Raw genomic sequence first — 22,000 nt, 5'->3', positions numbered from 1 at the left:
GTACCCACAGATAATTCTAACCACGCTCAGTAGACCTGCTGTGTCTGCAGCATGTTGCGCTGCCTTGGAGTGGCCAAAATCAGTTCATGCAGGTTTAACCAAAGATGTATTTGAGATTGCAGCCTGCAGTTTGAAGTGCATTGACTCCATAATAGTGTCAGTATCATAACCATCAGTACCGTTATTTAACGGCAAATCTATGGTAAATGTGATATACTCTAATGTGATCTCATAACTTATAGGTCCTTTTCCCTTCAAACCTCCATCTAAGCATCCCCATGTGCTATTCCCCACTTCCTCAAAGGTTATGAACTGTAGCAGACTGCAGTTCTCCTTTTGGACGATAATCAAATTACTTGGACTATAATCAAATTACTGTAATCCTGTTTTTTTTTGTTTGTTTTTTGGCTGTTACAGTACTGGTTGTCAGGTGAAGGTCTTTTGAAGATTAATGTCCTCATTTCCTCTCCATCTTTCTCACTTTCTTTTGAAGAAAGAGTCAAGCAGCAGCAGCCTTGTGGCTCGCATTGTTGTTCAGTTTTTATGCTTTTAACTATAAACTTTTTATGATCTCACTTTCACTCTGAGTGTGTGTGTTTTTGTGTGTGTGTGTGTGTGTGTGTTTGAGAGAAAGAGAGGTAGAGAGATTTAGAGGTTCCGCCAGAAGCAGAAATGGTAAAACTGAAGTGTGTGTATAAATCAACCTCACTCAAGAAAATGAGTTGTTTGCCACTGCAGCTCTCTAAGATGCTTTCTCTCACATACACACACTAAAAATAAGACCTGAAATCACACACATATTCGTGTTTCCATCACTTTTGACATTCCTAACCATAACTGCAACCACTACTTGCTTAAGCTGAACCTTAACCTTAACCCAAGTCTTGACCCTAAAGTGTAATGATTTACATTATAGGGACATGAGTTTTGTCCCCATAAGGAAAGTGAGGGACCGTGTAAACAGACTTCTGTCCCCACAATGTGAGGAATACACACAAACACACACACACACGCTTTCCAGCTGTTATAAATCAAAAGTAGAAGTGAAGCCAGAAGAAAATGGAAAGAGATGGAGGGAAAGATATAAAGAGAGTCCGTATCCATTAAGTAATGCAGCGAGATCTCAACTAATCAAAGTGTCACTCAATCATTCACTTCTACAAGAACTTTAGAGCCACGTGCAAACACACAAGCACACAAGCACACACACACACACACACACACACACACACACACACACACTCTGCAGCAATACGAGACTTATCCATTAAATTGATTTACAGCTTGATTCTGTTTGGGGCTTTTCAATTAGCAGTACCTTTCTTGACCTTTTTTGCACTCTGCCACTCCCTTGTTTTCGCTGCCTTTTCCAGTCTCTATTTCTGGCAGCGCAAGTTCTGAGCTCAGTGAACTTGGCATGTGTGTGTCTGTGTTTTGTGTCAGTGTGCTGACAGACCGGGGCTTTGAGGCTACTGTCTGACAGAGGAACAGTCTGGGGAGCAGGTGTCAAAAGGTAACAAGGTAGAAATATAGACAGAGGGCGAGACGGAGAGAGAGGGGGAGTTAAGAATCCCGTAATGCATTGCATTTAGGATTGTATCTGTCCCAAGAACAGCATGAATTCATGACTAACAAGACTGCAGTCTCTCTTTTCTCTGTGACTGTGATGATGTTTGTCAGCTGGATATTATATTGGATGCTAAAGCAACTTTTGAACTAATAAACCTAAGTAGATTTGGTGAACTCATGGAAGGCAGGAGTGCATTTTTGTCTGCACTTACTGTCCGTTTTGATGGCATCTTGTGTTTGATTGGGAATTTGTTTGGATTATGGGTCGCGATGTAGTTATAATGGAAAGTTAATGCTGCAGATTCGCAATGAAACTGTTCCCTCCCCAGCAGTCAAGACTTATCTTACTGTGAAAAACACTCAGAAACAAACTACAGATCTCTCAAAACAAGTTGGGCAGCGTTATGGGATTAGAACCCAAGAGCACAAGCATGTCAAACAGTAACGCCTGCAGCTCTGGTGGTTACCATGAACGCCACAGCTGTACAAATACAACTGTGCAATGTAACGGCACACAGGGGGAAAAGAGGGGTGATGAGGACGAGAGGCTGATTATTAATGATTCATCTAGAAATACATCTAATCAATCATAATTCTTTGTAAAAAATACAACATTATCGGCCCAACATATTGTCATACCTGTTTCATTTTCGGGTCCCGCCATTCTGTTGGTCTGTCCATTCATTTTTGCCATGCGGCCCAGAAGGTGTGGTCCGTCTGCCGTCTACTTGAATCTATGCGAATGCAGTTTAAACGTCTTTCTCATAGTGCCAAATACACTTAACTGAACTAAAATACTTGGCATCTTAAGTGACACTTTTATAAACCTTTTCATGCCTTCAAAAAGAGACACACAAGGCACCAGACCACCACTTGGTCTCAAGTCTCTGATGCTGGCGCTTCATAGAAGCACCCCAATCCACCACACACGGTTTCCAAACACTTCACTTTACTACATAACTGTTTATAAAAGGGATGGATGGATGGAATAATTTATAACTGAATGAAGACGAGAAAAGAAGAATTGGGTCAATGTGATTATAGCCGGGAAAACAGTCAGTGAGAGAAGATGACGAGACGAGAAGGGATGGGGCTGAAATAGAGATGAGAGAGGAGGTCACAGATGGGAGTGCTACCACAGTCAGCGCCAACAATGAATAATGAAAGCAGTACAGTGTGTGTGTGTGTGTGTGTGTGTGTGTGTGTGTGTGTGTGTGTGTGTGTGTGTGTGTGTGTGTGTGCGTTTGTGTGTTTGTGTTGTCAGCAGATGTAAATTGGCTGGATTAACGCACACATATGTTTATGAATCTCCCAGGTGTTTACCAGGAGCATGTTTTCATGTGTGCACTGATCTGGATTGTTTGTGTTGCGTGTATGTGTACGTGTGCATTTCTGTATTACTAGTGAACAATGAGTGCCGCATGTGGGGGTGGCTGCCTGTCTGTTCATAAAAACCACAATCTGTGTAATGTGTATGATGTGCAACATGCCAGGCATTATGTGTGCTCATATTCACTGTGTGTGTGTGCATGTCCCCTATTAGATCATATGATTTGTCTGCCTTTGTATATGCAAGATAAATTGTTATCTATCACTCTGTGTGTGTGTGTGTGTGTGTGCATGCGTGCGTGTGTGTGTGTGTACGTGTGTGTGTGTGCGCACGTGCATGTGTGTGCGCGCGTGCATGTGTGTGTGTGCGCTCTTGCCCCCCAAGTGAACACAGTGTGTATTGAGTCATAACCCTTCACATCTCAGTAGAGTCCATGTATTACTCATACTCCTCTTTCAACCTCTTTGTCTCTCTGTCTCCTCCCTCTTCTTCTTCACTCCTTCTCTCTGTCGTCTCCTGCTCCTCTATGTTAGTTTTTCTTTTCATTTTTCCAAACTGCTTTTCCTTTCCTCATCTCTCTTTACCTCCCTCCAAACTCTTACCTCTGTTTCCTCTTTTGTCTCAATGGCAATTTACAGTTTGCTGAACCCGGCGTTCCCCCTTTGCTGTTGCAACACTTGTGTTTTTCCTTTCTTTCTTGGCACATTTGCAGTTTACAGTGATTATGTGATAGATTAACCATATAAATTCTTTGGAACAATGGGCCCTTAATTTCAGATAGAAATAGACACAAGCATTTCTCATTTCGAGGTGACAACTGATGAAATGACAACTGTCATCGGCAGCATTTATCAGCTGTGAACTAGCTAGCCAGCTATTTTAGCTAACATTAGCTCAAAGTATTGGATAAAAACTCTGTCTTCAGCCTTTTTTAAAACTGTATAGGAGATAGATTTTGTACTGTAAATGAAATAAAGTTTGTTGTATTGCAGTGAGCTAGTTAATCCTAGTTTTGTTAGTATGATAAGCAAAAATGCTCCTTGGCCATAGAGTAATGTTCAGTTGCCATAAGCTAGTTAGCAATACAAGCTCCATAGGCCTGTAGCTAGTTAGCGTTGCTAAGCTATGGGGTGTTTTGCATCTGTTTGGTTGATGTTATATGGAACTCAGTATTGAAGTTATCGTAAGTGAAGATATTACTCCAGACAGATGACTGGAAATGATTAGAGGAAAAAAAAATCAGCTCTAAGATATAAAATATTAGATGAATAAACATTTTCCACTCCCTCTTTCTTCCCACTTGCCCTCCACTAAATGGATTTGTATGTAGTTGGAGGTGTTTTTCCTCTTGTTTCAGATCTGACTAAACAGTATTTTCATATCTTTCCCAACGTTGTTGAGAGTTGGCGGCTCAGCCTGATGTGATGCTGGAAATAGAAAATCCAGCCAGTTTTATCCACTGTTGCTGTGACAGCTCACCAATGAAAACAATGCACTTCCACTTCTGCACACCTCCATCACTCGTTCACAGTCCTCTCCTCCCTCCTGTTTTTCTCTGCTGAACCGAGGCCTATTTGTGGTGTCAGAGTCAACATGGCTGACAGTGAAGCATATGATGACAGACACAACCAGGTGGAAATGAACACTCTCGCTTCCTCTCTGCCTGTAAGATGCAGATGTGTTGTGGGGATGAAGGTTACATACTGTGGGTGAAACAGACCAGAAAGAGGTGAAATCGATGGCATTTCCATAGGACCAAAACTAATAAATGGGACAGTTAAAAATTAGGGATGTTGTACAATTAGCATGGATTTTCTAATTTGGAGGTTTCACTTATTCATGCAGACATTATCAGTCAATGCTAATTGACCGTTGTGTACCAAAACAACCAACTACACAGCAGTGAAATACTTTCTACACTGTCAGTGCAGCTCTACAGTGTAAACCTGCCTCCTCTAAACATTTATATCTGTGTCATTTCTGCCTGGATAGTGTGGCAACATATTTTAGACTGTAGGAGGTGCGATGTTGTTCTTCCACCTGCAGGTTGGGAGGTGGTCCAAGTGCAAGACTTAGACCCTGAAGACCAAGGTTCACATCCTGCATGAGGTTGGGTTCAGGACACAAAAGCACTTTTGCTCAGTTGAATGAAAGATCTGTGTGTGTGCTATGAGTGACAGGAGGCGGAAGAAAGTTCAACAATTTAATGAATAGCAAACATATAATAAACAAAGGAGCACAAGAGGAAAAAGGAGGGGAGACTGAAGATCTCCACAACTCTGTCTATAATACATTGACCGATTTGATCTATCTAATCTAATAAGACACTGCTCACATGCACACACACACTATATTTTTTTTCCTCCACATGTTTTTTTTCTTCTTCAGTTTGTAAAGCTCTGGTTGCAGTACTCAGTCCCGTCAAAACTCTTTGCGCTGCATTTTAAGGCTTTCCCACGGGTGCTCCTAATTGAAAATGTCTCAGCTGTGGCTGAACCGCTCACCACATCCCTGTCAGCTGGAGAAAAACGTTGTGTAGGTAGCCTCATGGTGACCCGCTGAGCAACGTCAGCTTGGCCTCAACTTTCATTCTTGTGGAGGCTCCTCATCATTTTCTGCGAGAGAAAACAGAGGAATCCATGCAGCTGTGCTTTTGTGTCTGAGCAGCAGGAATGACCTCCTGTCTGCTTACAGCCTGACGGGGATGAGACTTCCACTTATTATGAGGGAGAGCGTTAGATTGAAAAGGTTAATTATGTGGAATACACTTGCTAAATCTAATCTTTGTCTCTGCTTTTTAACAGGAAGATCATCGAGGTGAAGATTATTGATGATGAAGAGTATGAGAAGAACAAGGCCTTCACCATTGAGCTGGGAGAGCCCATTCTGTTGGAGATAGGCCAGAAACACGGTGGGTGTCTGTGTGTTGGCGTGTGTGTCTGTTCAGAGAAAAGCCAGGAGAGGGAAGAGGCACAAGGAAAGAGTGATTGACAGAGAATCTTTATTGAACCACCACAGAGTCTCAGGCTTCCTGCACCCCCATAAACAGGGTGAGATCTGCATTGAGACCTCCAATCTAAACTCATATTAACTGGGGAAACATTTCACTTTCAGCTAAGGACGAGCTATTAGCCTTGTCACATCATGTCAGATCACACAGTTAGCAGAAAAGCCAGAATAATTGCACTAAATAAGTCACCATATGGAGTATATAAGTAGCCAGGAAGCTTCTATATTTGTGTCTGGAATCACTGTACTATTGCACTATTGCAAATAATTCTGCAAATCAACATGCACTTCATTCCTCCCCTGATGAACTATTTTCATCAGGTTCCTCACTAGCTCTGCACCGTCATCTCCTATTTTCTGAGTCCACACAGTTATCTGAGAGCTCTGAAATCCACAAATCTAAAACACCTAAGACTTTCAGCTTTTTAAGAATGTAGGAAGCTTTAGTTGAAAAGGTTCATTACAGCAGGTAGACAGCTAATCCCTGGCAGGTAACTCAAGGCTAAAGGGAACCAGCGCTGAAAGTCAATAAGTCGTCCCTGCGGCTTGTTCTGATTTAACGTTGCTGTTCAAGTGGAGTTTGAAAGTTCGCAAGACAAAAGAAAGAAATGTGGAGTAACTTTCTTTCTGTCATTTCACTCCAAAGAGACATTTTCTTTGTCTCATTGAACTTAATTTCACACCTTTTCTGTCTTCTTTCTTTCGTTCTCTCCCTCAATTTACTTTTGAGCGCAGCAGTGTGTCTTTGCATTATGTGTCATTAACAGGACGACATCTAACACACTGGTTCTCAACCATGGTTCGAGACCCCTACAAGTGGCCACAGGGGAAAACATTAATAGGACAGAAACATACGTTAGCTACACAGAATGATCTTTAATCTTTGCTTTTTTTCTAGTCAATTATTGGATAGTTTTACCTCCTCTGGCGCTCAGTCGAGGCTAACATGTCACTCACGCTACCTCACCTGTGTAGACACGCTGACAGACACTTCCTGCCGGAGTAAGGGTCCACACTCGAGATGTCAGGCAGAGCCAACAGCCTGGGGTGTGTTTCATTACACAGGAAATAGAATTGGTTTTATAACACTGTCACATCGCAAGTGGACTGACATTTCCACACATACACACACACGCTGTATCACATACTGTACACTGCTTTTCAATTATAGCAGGTCTGCAGTGAGAACAGCTCACTCAGTGACTGTGTGTAACTGTGTGTGTGTGTGCGCACAGTCAATGAGGAGACGTGCATCAATGGAGGGAAGCATGGTAAGACGTATGGTAATGGAGGGATAGAAAGGTTGTTTCATTGGAGGAAATATAAATTCCTTGTGGGTATTCATATTTGTAATGACATGGGACGCTTGATAGCCTGGATTTCCCATGTGGCACATCAGTGTTTGAATATTAGCATTTACATTATAGACTTTCAAGCCTGCTTGTGCACATTCCTAAAGTGATCACAGAGCAAAACGAAACCTATTTATGCTGCTGACAAATGGAAAAATGAGATGATGCATGATTTGAGTTCAAATGCCTTGCAAAGACTGCATGCATAACCACTACTGATAGCAAGGCCTTGCAGAGACAGACAGTGTTTGTTCATGTATAATGATTGGAGTGCAATCGATGCACTGTCACACCAACCCATTCATCGCTGTGGTCTCGTAGGTGACTCCAATGAGAACAAGCCATTGGTGGGAGCAGAGGAGGAAGAGGTGGCCAAGATGGGCTGTCCCAGTTTGGGTGAACACACACAAGTAGAGGTGGTCATAGAGGAGTCCTACGAGTTTAAGGTAAGCGTGTTAGTTTGTCATCATGCGTGTGTCAAAGTGTTCCCTTTCATTTTGTAATTCAGGAGCTCCCTCAGAATAAATCAGCAGCTAATCATTTCGATTTTAAGTCTCGCTGAAATAACGATAACTGCCAGTTCGGAAGCCGTCAAGCCAGCTGCGTTAAATATTACCTAAAAAGAAAACTGACTCAAAATGCAAATTCGATCTCAAATGATTTAAAGTGAGTGTCAGCTGCCCCGGTCCACAGGATGAATTATTCATTTTGATTGCATGCAATGGACTCTCGAATGAGATGCTTGTCATTTTGATAGCGTAAAACAAATAATTTATTCAGAGTGAGCTGTCATCTTTTTTCAGTACAAAACAGCCATTAAAAGTTGCTGACAGACCAACCATCCAGCAAATTAGAAAATACATTAATCATCGAGCGAATATACCTTCTCAGATCTGATCAGCTTGTCCTTTTACCTCAGGTGATTATTTCCTGTGAGCAGCACACTAGCAAAACGTGTCTGTCTCATGTTCAGCTTTCATCCCTGCCTTCCCGTGTCTGTCACTTTATTTGTATTCTCCCACCTGATTTTGCCTCTAATGTGTGATTTTGATTTTGTCTTCAAATGCAACCAATCATACTGTGTACTTTTGTCGCACATTTCATTTGCCTCCTTTGTCCATTTGTGTCTGTTTGTATGTTTGCCTGTGTGTGCAGAGAGCAGTAAATGAGCTTATTTGGCGGGCTGAAAAGGTTATCTGTCCCTCTCACTCTCTATTTTGCATGTGCATGCAGTGCTAGCTCTTTCATCTACTTCTGTACCATAATGAAATATTATAATGGTGTCTGGGTCCAGTGTCACATTCTAGCAATCTGTACAGCTTTAATTGTCACCCCATACTGCAATCGATTGATTTCTCTTATTGTTAATATACAGTACATTTTGTGCATTTCAATGTTGTGTTTTACTTGTCAGATACTGCGGGATTTTATTGCCACAAAACCCTGTCAGCCCCGTTATGGTAATGACTGCGGGTGCAATGCTCTATAGCTGCTGCGAGCTGTTTTGCATCAACATCTTTTATTATTCCCCTTCCTCATTGCTTTAAACAGAAACTCCGCCGGGATGCCTGCAGGTTTTTCCTAGATTTCAGTGGGAGCATCACAGCCAATTTCACAGCGTCGTGTTAATTAGCACATCCTATACCTCGGATTCTCGCTGTTATGAAGTACTTACTTTTGAATGGTATCTTTGTAAAGTTGGAGCTAATTGAAAGGTCTGAAAAAAGCTTTTCCTCTTTCTGTGTGGCTGTGAGTGAATTAACAACTTGAGGCTTCTGTCTTTCCCCCTCTGCTTGGTCTGTCTTGCATTTTACTTTTATGTGTGTGTGTGTGTGTGTGTGTATGTGTGTGTAGAGTACAGTAGATAAGTTGATCAAGAAGACAAACCTGGCCTTGGTGGTGGGAAGCAGCAGCTGGAGGGAGCAGTTTGTCAGTGCCGTTACTGTCAGCGCAGGTAACGCACACGCAAACACGCACACGCGGGACATAAAGTATGGTTTTGATTTATGAACGGTGGTTTCGCTCCACATTTTTTCGTGACTTCATTTTGAAAAGATAAAGGATGACATTTCTTAAAAGTTTGCGTCAGCATTTTATTTCGAACCTTTTCGTGCATTTATTTCAATATGTTTATAGTCAGAAGCCACAGCCAGCAGCCGTTTAGCATAGCTTAGCATAATGACACTAGTGACGCTAGTTTTTGTCCACTTACCTTTCTCTTGCTCCTTCCTTCAACTCTATCTTCTCTGTCTCTCTCTTCCCTCAACTCGTCACCCTCTGCACCCAAAGGGGACGATGACGAGGAGGAGAGCGGCGAGGAGCGGCTGCCGTCGTGCTTCGACTACATCATGCACTTCCTCACCGTCTTCTGGAAGGTCCTGTTCGCCTTCGTCCCGCCCACGGAGTACTGGAATGGCTGGGCCTGCTTCATTGTCTCCATATCGCTGATCGGCGTCCTGACGGCGGTCACCGGCGATCTGGCATCACACTTTGGCTGCACGATAGGACTGAAGGACTCGGTGACGGCTGTGGTGTTCGTGGCGCTGGGAACGTCCGTGCCAGGTGAGTGGGAGTACTTGAGAGTTTACGTTTCCATCATGGTGCATACTTCCTTGCTGTTAGATAAAAAAAACTCACAAAATGAGATGCACAGTTTCCCCAAATTTCAGATATGACGGACAAACAAACAAACTCTATCTGATTTTAATAACAGCCGCCCACGGTAACCAGGCAGGAGATCAAAATTGAATTGTAAAACGCCGGCTCCATCACAGCCTTCAGCCTGAGCTCGTCTCCGCCTGGAGGAGACGCATTGTCCCGGGGCTTTAATTCAATTCCCTTCCTCATTCTTCTCTTCAGCTCTTTTTATTGTTGCCCCTGTGTATGATTTATAGAAATAGCTGCTTTGCCACTCTTCCAGGCGGTAACTTTGATGACTTGCGGCGAGGTCTCTGGGAAGCAGTGTTTGAATCAATTCCTTCAGCAGCCATATTACGTTGTGCATTGGATTTGGAAGAATGTAGACACAGATTTGATATCCATTATCAGTGTGTGTTCCCTGTCACAAGATGTTGATGTTCATTTTCTTCTCCTGTTTTCCTGCTCTCATCTCTCTCATTCTTTATCCTTTTCTCCCACGCCCCCTCTGTTCTCCCCCTGTCTATATGTTCTTCCCTCTCACCCCTCATATCCTACCTCACCTTTCTGTTATGCTTGCTCTTGTGCCCCATCCCAGGCAATTTATTTTCCTGACTTGGTGTTACCTCACTCACCCCCCTCTCTCTCTCTCTCCCCTCCTCTTATTGGTTGTTATGTTTTCACTATTGTATCATCCATCATCCTGACCTGTGTGTGCTGTGGCGCCCAGGTGTGTGTGGGTGAAAATGCATTCGCTCTGCTGAGGTGATGCAAGTTTTGCGTGCGTTAAGTCCCACAGGTCATTATAACTTCCACTGGGAGTGTGTGATCCCGTGTGTGCTCCTGTGTGTGTGTTTGTGTGTGATTTTGAGCCCCTTAAAGCTTGTTAGAAACATTCTCTTTTCCCACCTTCTGACTTGCGCCCGTCCCTCCTCCACATTTCTAAGAGCATTTCTGCATTATTACATTGGAGACACACTGGAGGATTATCCAGCCAATATACACCAGATTTGCAGATTCAGGCAATTAGAGGGTAAATGCTGATCGGAGGCTCAGTCTGAAAGCTGTGAACTACTGAATGTTTGTGGCTGTTTAAGAGGTTTACGGAGCTCATTTACAACCTTGTAAGCCATTTAAGTAGTGTTTGATATTTGCATTTGGGCTAAATGGGTCCTGCAGAGATTCTCATTAGTTTAAAGTCTTGATCTAACACACTGGTGCGGCTCTACCTTGAGTTTATCTCCGCATGAACACGATTGTTAAAGGGTCAGTCCACCTGAATTTCTGCCACTACCCCAGTACAATGAAGGCACATGATTAGTTTTGTTTGGAACTGCTTTCTGCTGCAGAAATGTGAAAGCTATTGACAATGTGTCCTGCACATTATCAATAACAGTAACACTGTGTTTAGCCTGACAGTCTGAGTGAACTGCCATTTGTTTCACTCATTATTAAGTCTGACATTGTGTTAAGTCATTTTTGGCTTGATATGGGTTATTTCTGCATTTATTAAAGGACATATCCTTCACGTCAAAGCCATTTTCAGGCTACTGGAAGCAGCTAACGTTTGTGATTGGGATGTCATTCTTGGACAATGCAATGGTTTTCTAAATTTGGGTATGATCTTCTCGTCCTGCCAGCATCAGTTAGAACAGTGTCTGAAGGCAATAATGCGCATGACTCATTCAAATCTATCAAATCTCATGTGCCCATGTGCAAACACGCACAAACTTTTCATTTCTTTTTGTGTCCTCTGTAACCAACAGGAGCTCCATTCACCCCCACCAAGACAGTTTGGTTGACTTTCTTCATGTTGGGAAATGAATTTCAACAAATCTCGCTGACATTCAAATGAGAATTGAGGCTCATCTCAACAGCCCGTCCAAAAATAGAAATAAGCCAAGACAGGCGTACAATAACTGGCAGCTGGTTCCCCGGTGGTCCCTGCCAGCTCAGTTGTAGAGTCTCTGCGCTTTTCACCCAATTTCTCCTCAAATGCTCAGCTCCACAGAGCTCCACACACGTACACCTACAGCATTTTACAGCATTTATTACATCTGTTCTCGCTTAGGCTGCTGCCAGTATACAACTGTGCATTACAGAATGGAGCTATGAATCCAAGCCCAATTCAGAGATTTAATTTCCACAATGTACAGTAGATGAAAAATAACGTAAACCAAGTGCAAGGAGGATTCTGACTAATGCGACTCCGGCAAAACAATGTGTAGCATGGAAAGCAGTCAAGACTTTTCCGATAAACTTGAACCTCATATAAATCATTTTGAAATGCTTGTCTCCAACTCCAATAAACACAAAAATGAAGTCAAATGAAGTCGGGTACGTGGGTGGTTTCACACTCGATGATACCTTGAGGTTGTTTCTTGAGAAAGACATTAAGAAAAGAACATCAAAAGTTCTTTTCAGGGGACTCATTTCCAAACTGTGGCTTTACATGATTTGATTCTTTGGTTTTGTGCTTCCTGCTGACGATGAAGGCTAAAATTTATACTGCACTTTGTGTCTTTCCCATCCAGACACATTCGCCAGCAAGGTCGCCGCCATCCAGGACCAGTACGCTGACGCTTCCATCGGCAACGTCACCGGTTCCAACGCCGTCAACGTCTTCCTCGGCATCGGCGTGGCGTGGACCATCGCCGCCATTGCCTGGCGCTCCAAGGGCAAGTCGTTCAAGGTGGACCCGGGAAACCTGGCCTTCTCCGTCACCCTCTTCACCATCCTGGCCGTGGTGTGTGTGACCACGCTGCTGTACCGGCGGCGGGCGGCGGTGGCCGGCGGCGAGCTGGGCGGGCCGCGGACTTGCAAGGTGATCACGTCGCTGCTGTTCGTCTCGCTGTGGCTGATTTACATCTTGCTGGCTTCACTGGAGGCCTACTGCCATTTACCAGTGTTTTAAATGGAGAGGAGAGGGGAGGGAGAGAGACCCACTGCCAATATGAAGAGAGAGAGGGAGGAAAGGAGGAGAGATGGCTAATCCAAACCAATTATGTCCTTTTTTCTCTTTGCTTTTATTTCTGTCACCATTATGAAACTCTCCAATTAGAATTATATAAATGGAGAGTTAGGAGCTCTTAATTAGGAGCGCTTTCATTAAAGGAGACCTGCCATTGATCCAGAGATGAAGACATTTCTAGGATACATAAAGTCTCTAAATTAAGAATTATTTAAGATAAAGCATTAATGAAAAAAATTGCAATGTAGGTTTTAAAGAGCACCTTTTTTTTCCACCAGTGGACAGCACTGTCTGATAGTTAATAAAAGGCTAATATTCTTCCAGTATACTGCCAAACCAGCAGGAGAGAAGACGAGCTGTTAGCCAGCATCTGAAGGGAAAAACGAAGGAGAAGGGGAAGGATAAGGCTGAAAGGGAGAGGTGGGAGAGGAAGCTGGAGGCAACAAAACAGAGAAAAGTCTGTAAAAAGGGAATGGAGAGAAAAGATGACACATAAAAAAAGTAAAAGAAGAAGAATAGATGGGCAGAAATATTCTACACCCCCTCCTCACTCTCTCTCTCTCTTGCTCACTCCGTCTTCACTGTATCTCGCCGACACAGGAGCGGTGGAGCCTCCTGCTACATCCACTGAACTCTAATACTATCAGTGACTTATTACTTTCAACCTTCTTCCCCCAACTGTACACACACACACACACATACACACACAAACAAACACACACTTTGGGGCCCTCAGGTGAATCTGCAGAGGAGGACCACTCACTAACTTGCAGGGCGAACAGGCAAGATGAAAACTGACAACCTCTTTTTCTCTTGATCTTTTTTTTTCCTTCTCTTCATGAATACACTGTGCGAAATCTTCCTTCCATCCCACAACAGAAGCCGTCCAGCCCCTTCCCCACAGACACTCCACAGACTGCGCACACTCCCTCCCTCTTGCCTTACTCTGACCTCCCCTGTAGGAATCGTCTCAAAGTTGTGATAATGAAACGCTGTAGTCGCCACCGACCAACCCTCTTTCTAATTGAGCCAACCCCAAGCCCCTCTCCTCTTACGCCAATCAGCAGCCTCGTTCGTCCCGCGAAGGGATACCCTCCCCCCTTTTTTTCTAAACTTTTCAATGGCGTCACGTGTTGATGTTGTTACCGTGCAATTGTAAAAAAAAAAAAAAAAAAAAGATGTATAAATATAGTATACGGAGAAATGCAGATATATAAAGTTGAAGCAGGTGGTTTGAAAGATGGGATGTACAGACGATCGAGATGCTGGATTAGCACCCTGGAAGAACTCATGTGGGACGGAGCAACAACAGAGTGAAGATCAGAAACAAAAGCCTGGAGGACCAACAGGCAGCAGTCCACCTAGTAATAGTTGTCTTTCTTGCAATGAAGAAGCATTGTGCACTACACATTGTGAGATACACTGTTTACACTCTAAAGTCGCATTAAACGGCGGGGAAACAAACACGTGAGCAAGGAGAGCCGGAGCCCAGCAGGACATTATGTAACACCAAGAGACATCAACGAATAAGACAAAGGTACCAATCAGAATGAAGGAGCTCACTGGTTGCGACTAAGAAGAGGAGGATGGCGTTGACGATGTTGTTGATGACAAATCAAAACTATGACCATACCCAGTGTTTCTAATTGTACATGATGATATAAGAAACTTTTATTGATGTGTGTGAGAAAACACTGATCTGTAATTTGTGTGAAGTCCCCCTCTTTGTAAGGAAAAACCCCCGAGAAGGAAGAGGAAGACCCATGAGCCCGAGAAGCCATGTTAAGAAAATCCATCAGAAGAAAGAGGCTGTACGGCTGATGGCGAACGCGAAAGCGGAGATGACTCACAGACAGAGTGGAGTCATTTGAGGGAGATATTGCGAGATTGTTCTGCAGCAGCTATAATGTCGGGAACGTTTCTTTGTCGTCAGAACAAGAATCACGAGTCTCTGTTATCCAAAGATGTAATAGAAGAACAGCGTCACAGATCACCATTCATTCTCAGCGTGCAGATTTACCTTCCAGGCATTGTGCGAGTCCCACGAGCTGTCAAGCTAGTTCAAAAAAGTTTCACCTCACAAAGGTGTTCACACTACCGATAAATGTGCTTAACCATTGGTATTATTTATGGCTATACGTGTCAAAAGCTGTGCTGCTTGTTTTGTTTTTGTGAGACATTCGTTGTCTCAGGCATTGTGTGGAAGTGAAAGGAAAGCTTAAAACGAGAATATTATGACACACGACATATGAAATTAACCATTTTGTTATCGTTTGTCTGTCAGATCCAGGCTTGCGTTATATCTGTGTTGATACCCTGCCCTGCCCAGGGGGCTGCACTGCAGCTGGACAGGAGGGATGGCATATGGCTTGTCAGTGGAGATGATTGTTCAATGTATTCGCCTTGTTAACGACAGGATAGAAGGAACAGCTCTGTGAAAAACACTGCCCACAATGCTGTTTCTAAACTTCAAAGAAAATCCTCAGAGACAACAATAATTTAGCTTTTTGTTTTATCCCCGTCCACTAAAAGAAAATGGAAGCGAAAACAACAATTTACCTGCCCACCATCCGCCTTGTTGAATATGGACAAATTACCCGCTCCTCCCGACCCAAAGTAAATGCAGGCTTCACAAAGCCAGCTCAGTCGTGACCAGGCTAAACAAACACAAGCCAGTGCAGCCTCGCTAAGGTCAGCGCTTGTACAAATGGGAGAGAAGTGGCAATTTTGGAGCAGAGGGGCATTGATCTGTTGGGGTGAAAATGCCCGTGTGTTGCCCCTCTCCCTCAAATGTGACATTTTAAATGCCACACCTTCTGGCAGCCGGAAAGGAAAAAAAAACGTGAAATATTCCATCATAATAACATATATATATAACATCAGTGGTAGAAAATCATCAGTGAACAACTGCTTTCCAGCTTGGAGTGACATATCAGCTGATTTGAGGGAAGCTCAGCCAGGGTTCATTGATGGAAGGAGGTTGGCCACCTGCCATGATGCTGTCGCTGTATTTCAAAGTAATACATCTTGGCTGCAAATAAAATTGGAATACATTGAGACTAGCAAAACTAAGTTGTGCTAGCAGCTCATTGAAGCTACTATTTAGGCACTACAGTATTTTCAGCTAAATGCTAATGCCAACATGTTAACATGCTAATAATGTCAATGCTACCATGTTGATGTTTGGCAGCTATGATGTTTACAATGGTCATGATCTTAGTTTAGCAGCATGCTAACATTCGCTGATTAGCACTGACAGGAATGTCATTAGTTTTGCACATATTTAGTCATAAACCAAAGGATTGGACAAACTGAAATTTTCACCATGGGATGGCACTAGAGGAAGAGTGAAGGGATCACTAAAGTGATTACAAATAATCCTGTGGGGAATATGAATGAGTACCAAGTGTCATGGCGATGCATTCAAAGGTTGTTGAGCCATTTCACTCAAAAACACAAATGTGAAGCTCATGGTGGCCCGAGATGGACAAGGCTTACCAACATTATTTGGATTCACCATCCTGGCAACATGAATGTTTGTGCTAAATTTGATCTATCCAATAGCTGAAGATTCATTCATTCATTCTAGACCAAAGTGGTGGACTGACCTACCGACATTGTCATCCCTAGCTGACTAACCATCCAGGTCCTGCACTGTCTCACGGCATTCGGTCACTTCTGTAGTGCGCAACCCACCATAGAGAAGGTCATTGGCCGGTTGCTGGTTTTGACGTGCCCGGCACGTTGGCGTGGCTCATGGCCCGCTAAGACGCCGGGATGCAACTGTGCTTCTCAATGACTTAAGCTTCTGTAACAGTTTCCAGTTTTAAGAATGAGTGGGCCAGATAATAGTGCTGCTGACGCCACAGGAACACGAGAATACCGGGACGGATTTAGAAATGTTTTAAAAGGTTGATAAGCCTTGCTGGAGCACGGCGGAGTGTGTCTCTGAGTGTCTGTGTGTGTGTGTGTGTGTGTGTGCGTGTGTGTGCGTGCGTGCATGCTTTCTAAGTGAAGAAATGCAAGTGTATTTTTAGTCTCTTGCCTGTTGCTTAGCGACCATCTATCTGTAAGCCGTTGTCTTCTTGACTGTTGCCGGTGTGTGTGAGACAGTGTGTGTGCGTGTGCGTGCGTGTCATTCTCTTTTGATGTTTCTCACTTTGTCTGCTTGCCCTTCTTTTAGTGAATGTGACTGCAGTGTTTCATTCATGAATTTCAACATATATATATCTGATCAAATGCTTATTTTTTTTCCAACACGTCTTTCTTTTATGTTCCTCGTGCCTCCCATTGTTTGCATGTGCATCCATTGTGTGTAGATCTGCGTGTGTATCCGTGCCTTTGTGTGAGTGTGTTAGTGTGTGTCGGTTGGTGTTGTAATCTCCTTATAAGGGCTCGCCCTGTGTGTCCCTGGCTGAAGCCCATACACTAGATTAATGAATTAGAACGCCAACCTGACCCTCAGTAAAAAAGCCTGGAAATTGGATTCCCTCCTGTGTGTGTGTTTGTTTTTTGTGTGTGTGTGTGTGTGTGTGAGGAGGCTGGTAGATTGTACCTGGTACTCTCCCTAGCCAGGTGTGTGTGTGCACCTGTGGAAAAACATTGGATATATACACAACTCCAATTCCAAAAAAGTTGGGATGGTGTGTGAAACGCACTTTCTACTGTTTTCAATTGAGCATATGTTGAAAAAGATGAGCAAATGATCACATTCTGTTCTATTCATGTTTTACACAGCGTCCCAACTGGTTTGCAATCGGGATTGTTATAGATCTAGCTGTCAATCAAGACTGGGAATAGATGGTGGTAGCTTGCTTAAAGACATGCAATGTGTATATGTTTGTATGTGTGTGTGTTTGTGTGTGCTGTATAGGAGGAAATGTTATAAATTAAGGATTAAGGTTGCTGACTCCACATCCTCTGATCGGCTGGTGGCGAGATGCAGACACACACTCATGTGCAGACATCAGTGTTAATTTACATACATGTGCTGAACACAGATCAATAAGGGAATCAAGTATGCACACACATGCATAAATGCTAGCTGTGCTCAGTAGCTTTTGGCATTATTGAGTCTCTGCAGTCTATGAATTGAAAATGTGTGATAACGTAACACATATTTCCCACTAATGTTACACTTCAACTTAAGTAGAAAATGACTACAATGTTGGTCTGAGATGAAAACTGAAATGTATTTCTTTCCTTCTCTCTGTAAGCGTTCAAGTGTATGATTGCTAGATTGATGTGTGGTGCGTGTGTGTGTGTGAGAGAGAGTGTGAGTGTGTGTGTGTGTGTGTGTATTAGGAGTGTTTACATCACTACCAGTATCAGTATCAGTATCTGAGTTTGCGACTGAAAGATTATTTGTTAAGTTTTTCTATTGTGGTAAACCTGGAGGCTGGCGGCATAATTAGCTGCTGTCATATTTACGTTATCCTTTGCAGAACCTCCATGTTTTTCCTCTGGTGTCCTCTGGTTTTCCAGACCCCCCCCCCCCCCCCCCCCAGTCACTTCTTCAAAGCTGATTGTGTGCTTTGACAAACGGATATATAATGTGAAGGAATTTGGCTTCTGAATACAAAAACAGTAAAGATCCAGTATTTCCATAAACAGCATTATTGTACTTTGCCACATGTCAGGTTTGGACACATGCTCTGTGTGTGTGTTTGTGTGTGTGTGTGTGTGTGTGTGTGAGAGAGAGAGAGAGTTTTAATGTGTGTTAATCAGCCACTATCTATTTATCAGTGTTACTTATTTTGAACCTCTTTTCTCCCTCTCTCTCTACTGTTAGCCACTCTATTGCTCTCTACCTTATAAATATTTATATATTTTACACTTTATGCTCTTCATTTTATTCATACATCATGCCGCCGTGTTTATGAGGTCACAAAGTGCTTTTGATATAAATATCTGGTGTTTTTCTTTTTTTTTCATGTATATTATTGTTATTATATTATTGTACTTTTCATTGCGTTTGTTTCCATTGTTTTGTGTTTTTTTGGTGATTTGTTTCGTTTTTAAAAAAAAGCCCTCAGAGAGTAGAGCAGCAAATTAGCATAGTAAGAAATTACAATGAGTGTGCTCTTATCCTTTTAATTTGTGTGTGTGTGAGTGTGTGTGTGTGTGTGCGTGTGACTGGGCGCGTTCATTTCTTCATATCATTCCGTCCATGAGTGTGTCGATGCATGAATTAAACTCATTCTGAATACAGTGTTGATGTTGGAAATGTTGTAGTAAAGAGTAAAGTATTTTTAAATGCTGAACATGACATGAAAAACGATATAGATGTTTACAAAGACCAAACTTTTCTTTCTCTCTCTTTTTTTTTTCTTTTCTCAAAGATGAAATAAAACTTGACTTGCAAATGCTCAGAAGAGTCTCTGTGTCTTTTCCACTGATGGAGAGGGAGTGACATCAATGAAGTGAAGTGAAGATGCTAATTTCACTAAATGTTGAGCAACGAGCAAATGGACTGCATGCAGTCATATTTGATCTGGTAAATTAGGTAAAGCCCTGCTTTTACATTTTTATCTGCAAGCGCTCCTGAACAGTTTCTGGTGCAGGTTTAAAAGTGACTCACATCTTGGCAAAAAATGCTCTTGGATGTTCAGCTGAAGCTAATACGAGGATTCCCTAGCCTGAATTTGTCAAATCAGCACAAAATTCTTTCTTGGTGTTATCCAGCTCTGCTCTGCCAGGCGACACTGGAGGAATTACAAGAGGCAATTTCATACTAAAAACTGTGGATTTTATCCCTCAACCCTTAACCAAGCAAGAATCAGTTCAGAGGCGGTGGTTGTGCTCTTTCTTATGGAGCCTGTGTGTCTGCAAACAAGAGTCTACAGCCAGGCTAACAGCTCTGTGAGGCTGCTAGCATTGCTTTGAGCTAATGTCAGCATGCTGATGAGACAGTGTGTATGTTTAGCTTCATCCTCCAGCAAATAAGCAGTACTGCATGATATGGAAATATTGCAGCACTCTGCAACACTTTTATCTTCCTCCATTGGGCTGTTGTGAAAATTACCACTTGACAGAAAAACGAGGTCACACGATAAAGGACACAGAGATGATCACTCACTTGACAACAAACTCAGTTAGAGTCATTTCCACTTCAAATGTGCTATAAGAACGCATATGTTTCCCCGCGCCTGAGTTTGTGTTTGTCTGCCTACCACAGTCCGATAATTAGAAATCATTAATTATCTGAGGAAATTATCAGAGGAAATCTCGAAGGGAATAAGCAAGTATTTGGCAAAACAGGATATTCTGATGTCTGGCTCTCTTAGATCTTTTTTTTTTGTCATCAACAGTTTTGACAACAGGATGACACGTACCTGATTAGAGGAGCCTGGATATGAAGGTTGTGAACAGGACTGCCTTCTCATTCACTTTCCAGTCAGTGGAACATGGTGCCAGCTGTGCGAACAAAAAACAAGATAATGAGCAGAGACCCAAGAAAGTTCAGAAAAGTAGGAACAGAAAGTTTGCATCAGAAACATTATTCTCTTCTATTCAAACCTAACGTCTACTATAACCCATTAAAATCCTGACTGAAACTATCCGCTTCAAATCCAATTCCCAAACACTGTCTCGCTGAAAAGGTCAAATCAGCATCCCGAATGGCATGAATCATTTGGGCCTGTCCCATCAAGCAAACAATGAGGCTGTTAACTAGCTGTGGGATTGTGGCGGCAGATCATCTGACCTGACCTGACCTAACCAATCAAAGGATCGGGGGTTTCATGTGGCTAAATGTCAATCTTTGAGCAGAAAACTGTGTGTAACTCTTGATTACAGTGCCTTAAGATGAAAATGCAGCCCACAGATGGATGAGAGGTTGCAAAGTCCCTGTTAGCCTAATAAAATGTTGTGCTGACCACCTGCTGTACATTCATCATGAAGTTAACGGTGGACTTATTGGATTTAAGCTAATGTTGCTCCATGGCTGCTTGATGCATACAATTGTAGACATTTGTCTTCATAAGGAGATAATATGTCACTGAGGTCCTAAAACAGCCCCACACTACACTTATATTGTGCCTCTTATAGCGAATATAGGTGAGAAATACATATGATGATTGTCATCCTTTGCAAAGTTCTTCAGGACAGAAACAACTCCAAAACATGTGCTAAACTGGTTTAAATGAAATATTATCATGTCACCATATCACTCTAAAGGTAGGGTGGGATGAGGTCAGCGTGCAAACTTGCTTGTGCGTTACTTTTTACATTCATTTCAGTGAACAACCTAAACTACCTAACAGTTCATTATCTCAGTATTCACCTCTGCTTTTTTTTTTTTTTTAGCTGTTATCTAACCTGGCAACATGAGAAAGAACACCATCATATTTATAGCACTGGCCAGAGGGGAGTGATTGCTGGAGATTAAACACACACACACACACACACACATACACACCTGGGACCTGACCAGCACAACCACTGTGTTGCTCTGTTGGCCAATAAGCAGCTCCACTGTGGTTCACTGATTTGATCTAACACGCTTTGGGAATCAAGATGATGGATAAGGGAGGGAGGGTGAGAGTGCAGTCACTTCCTCTCCAGGTGTGTGTGTGTTTGTGTGTGTGTTTGTCACATCCACTTTCTAAGGCTGACCTAATTAAGGAAAAACAAATCCAAACTTTGCAGCAGCTCATGTTTTGCATGCTTTTACTGTGTTGCCTTCGCGATCCCTCTCTCGTTCTTCTCTGTCAGTTTCTGAACAACCGAGTGGCAGCTGTTATTCCCACAGCCACCCTGTGCTAACCGCGACGGCGAGACACGTCTCCATCCTCCACTGGAGGAGAACGAGACGAAGAGTAAACACAGCAGTCCGGAGGGGGAGACGGAGGAGTGGAGGAGGAACAACAAGGAGGAGGATGGATGCAGATGGAGACAGAAAGTGTGTGAGGAGAAGACAGAAAGAAAGGCAGACGGAGGGGAGGCTGTAACTGTGAGCAGAATGTGAGACAGACAGAGAGAAAGAGAAAGCAGTAAACAAATTGAAGCATGAAAAAGGAGTGATGGAGTTAGTGCTGACACAGATTTATCCTGTGGGATGAGGAAGAAGACAGGAAGTGACACGCTACATTGATTGTCTCCCCTCTCCTGGGTCCCGATGTTTGCCTCCGT

General features: G+C 42.9%; 1 protein-coding gene across 5 annotated transcripts in view; it reads left to right on the top strand.

Annotated features, from left to right (window-relative positions):
* The window catches only part of slc8a4b (solute carrier family 8 member 4b), a 101,314-nt gene extending 87,289 nt beyond the window's left edge, over window positions 1-14,025 (top strand). For all 5 annotated transcript variants that reach the window (XM_076725071.1, XM_076725070.1, XM_076725069.1 and 2 more), the window contains 5 exons: window positions 5,704-5,810; window positions 7,582-7,706; window positions 9,115-9,214; window positions 9,550-9,822; window positions 12,432-14,025. In XM_076725071.1, coding sequence (XP_076581186.1) covers window positions 5,704-5,810; window positions 7,582-7,706; window positions 9,115-9,214; window positions 9,550-9,822; window positions 12,432-12,811 — 985 coding nt within the window. In that variant the 3' untranslated portion in view covers window positions 12,812-14,025. The remainder of the gene's footprint in view (window positions 1-5,703; window positions 5,811-7,581; window positions 7,707-9,114; window positions 9,215-9,549; window positions 9,823-12,431) is intronic.
* Window positions 14,026-22,000: the final 7,975 nt, after the last annotated feature.

This window comes from Chaetodon auriga, chromosome 24, assembly GCF_051107435.1.
Source record: "Chaetodon auriga isolate fChaAug3 chromosome 24, fChaAug3.hap1, whole genome shotgun sequence".
Lineage (NCBI taxonomy): Eukaryota > Metazoa > Chordata > Actinopteri > Chaetodontiformes > Chaetodontidae > Chaetodon > Chaetodon auriga.
Note: the sequence above shows the minus strand (reverse complement) of the source record. Positions and strands in the feature narration are given on the sequence as shown.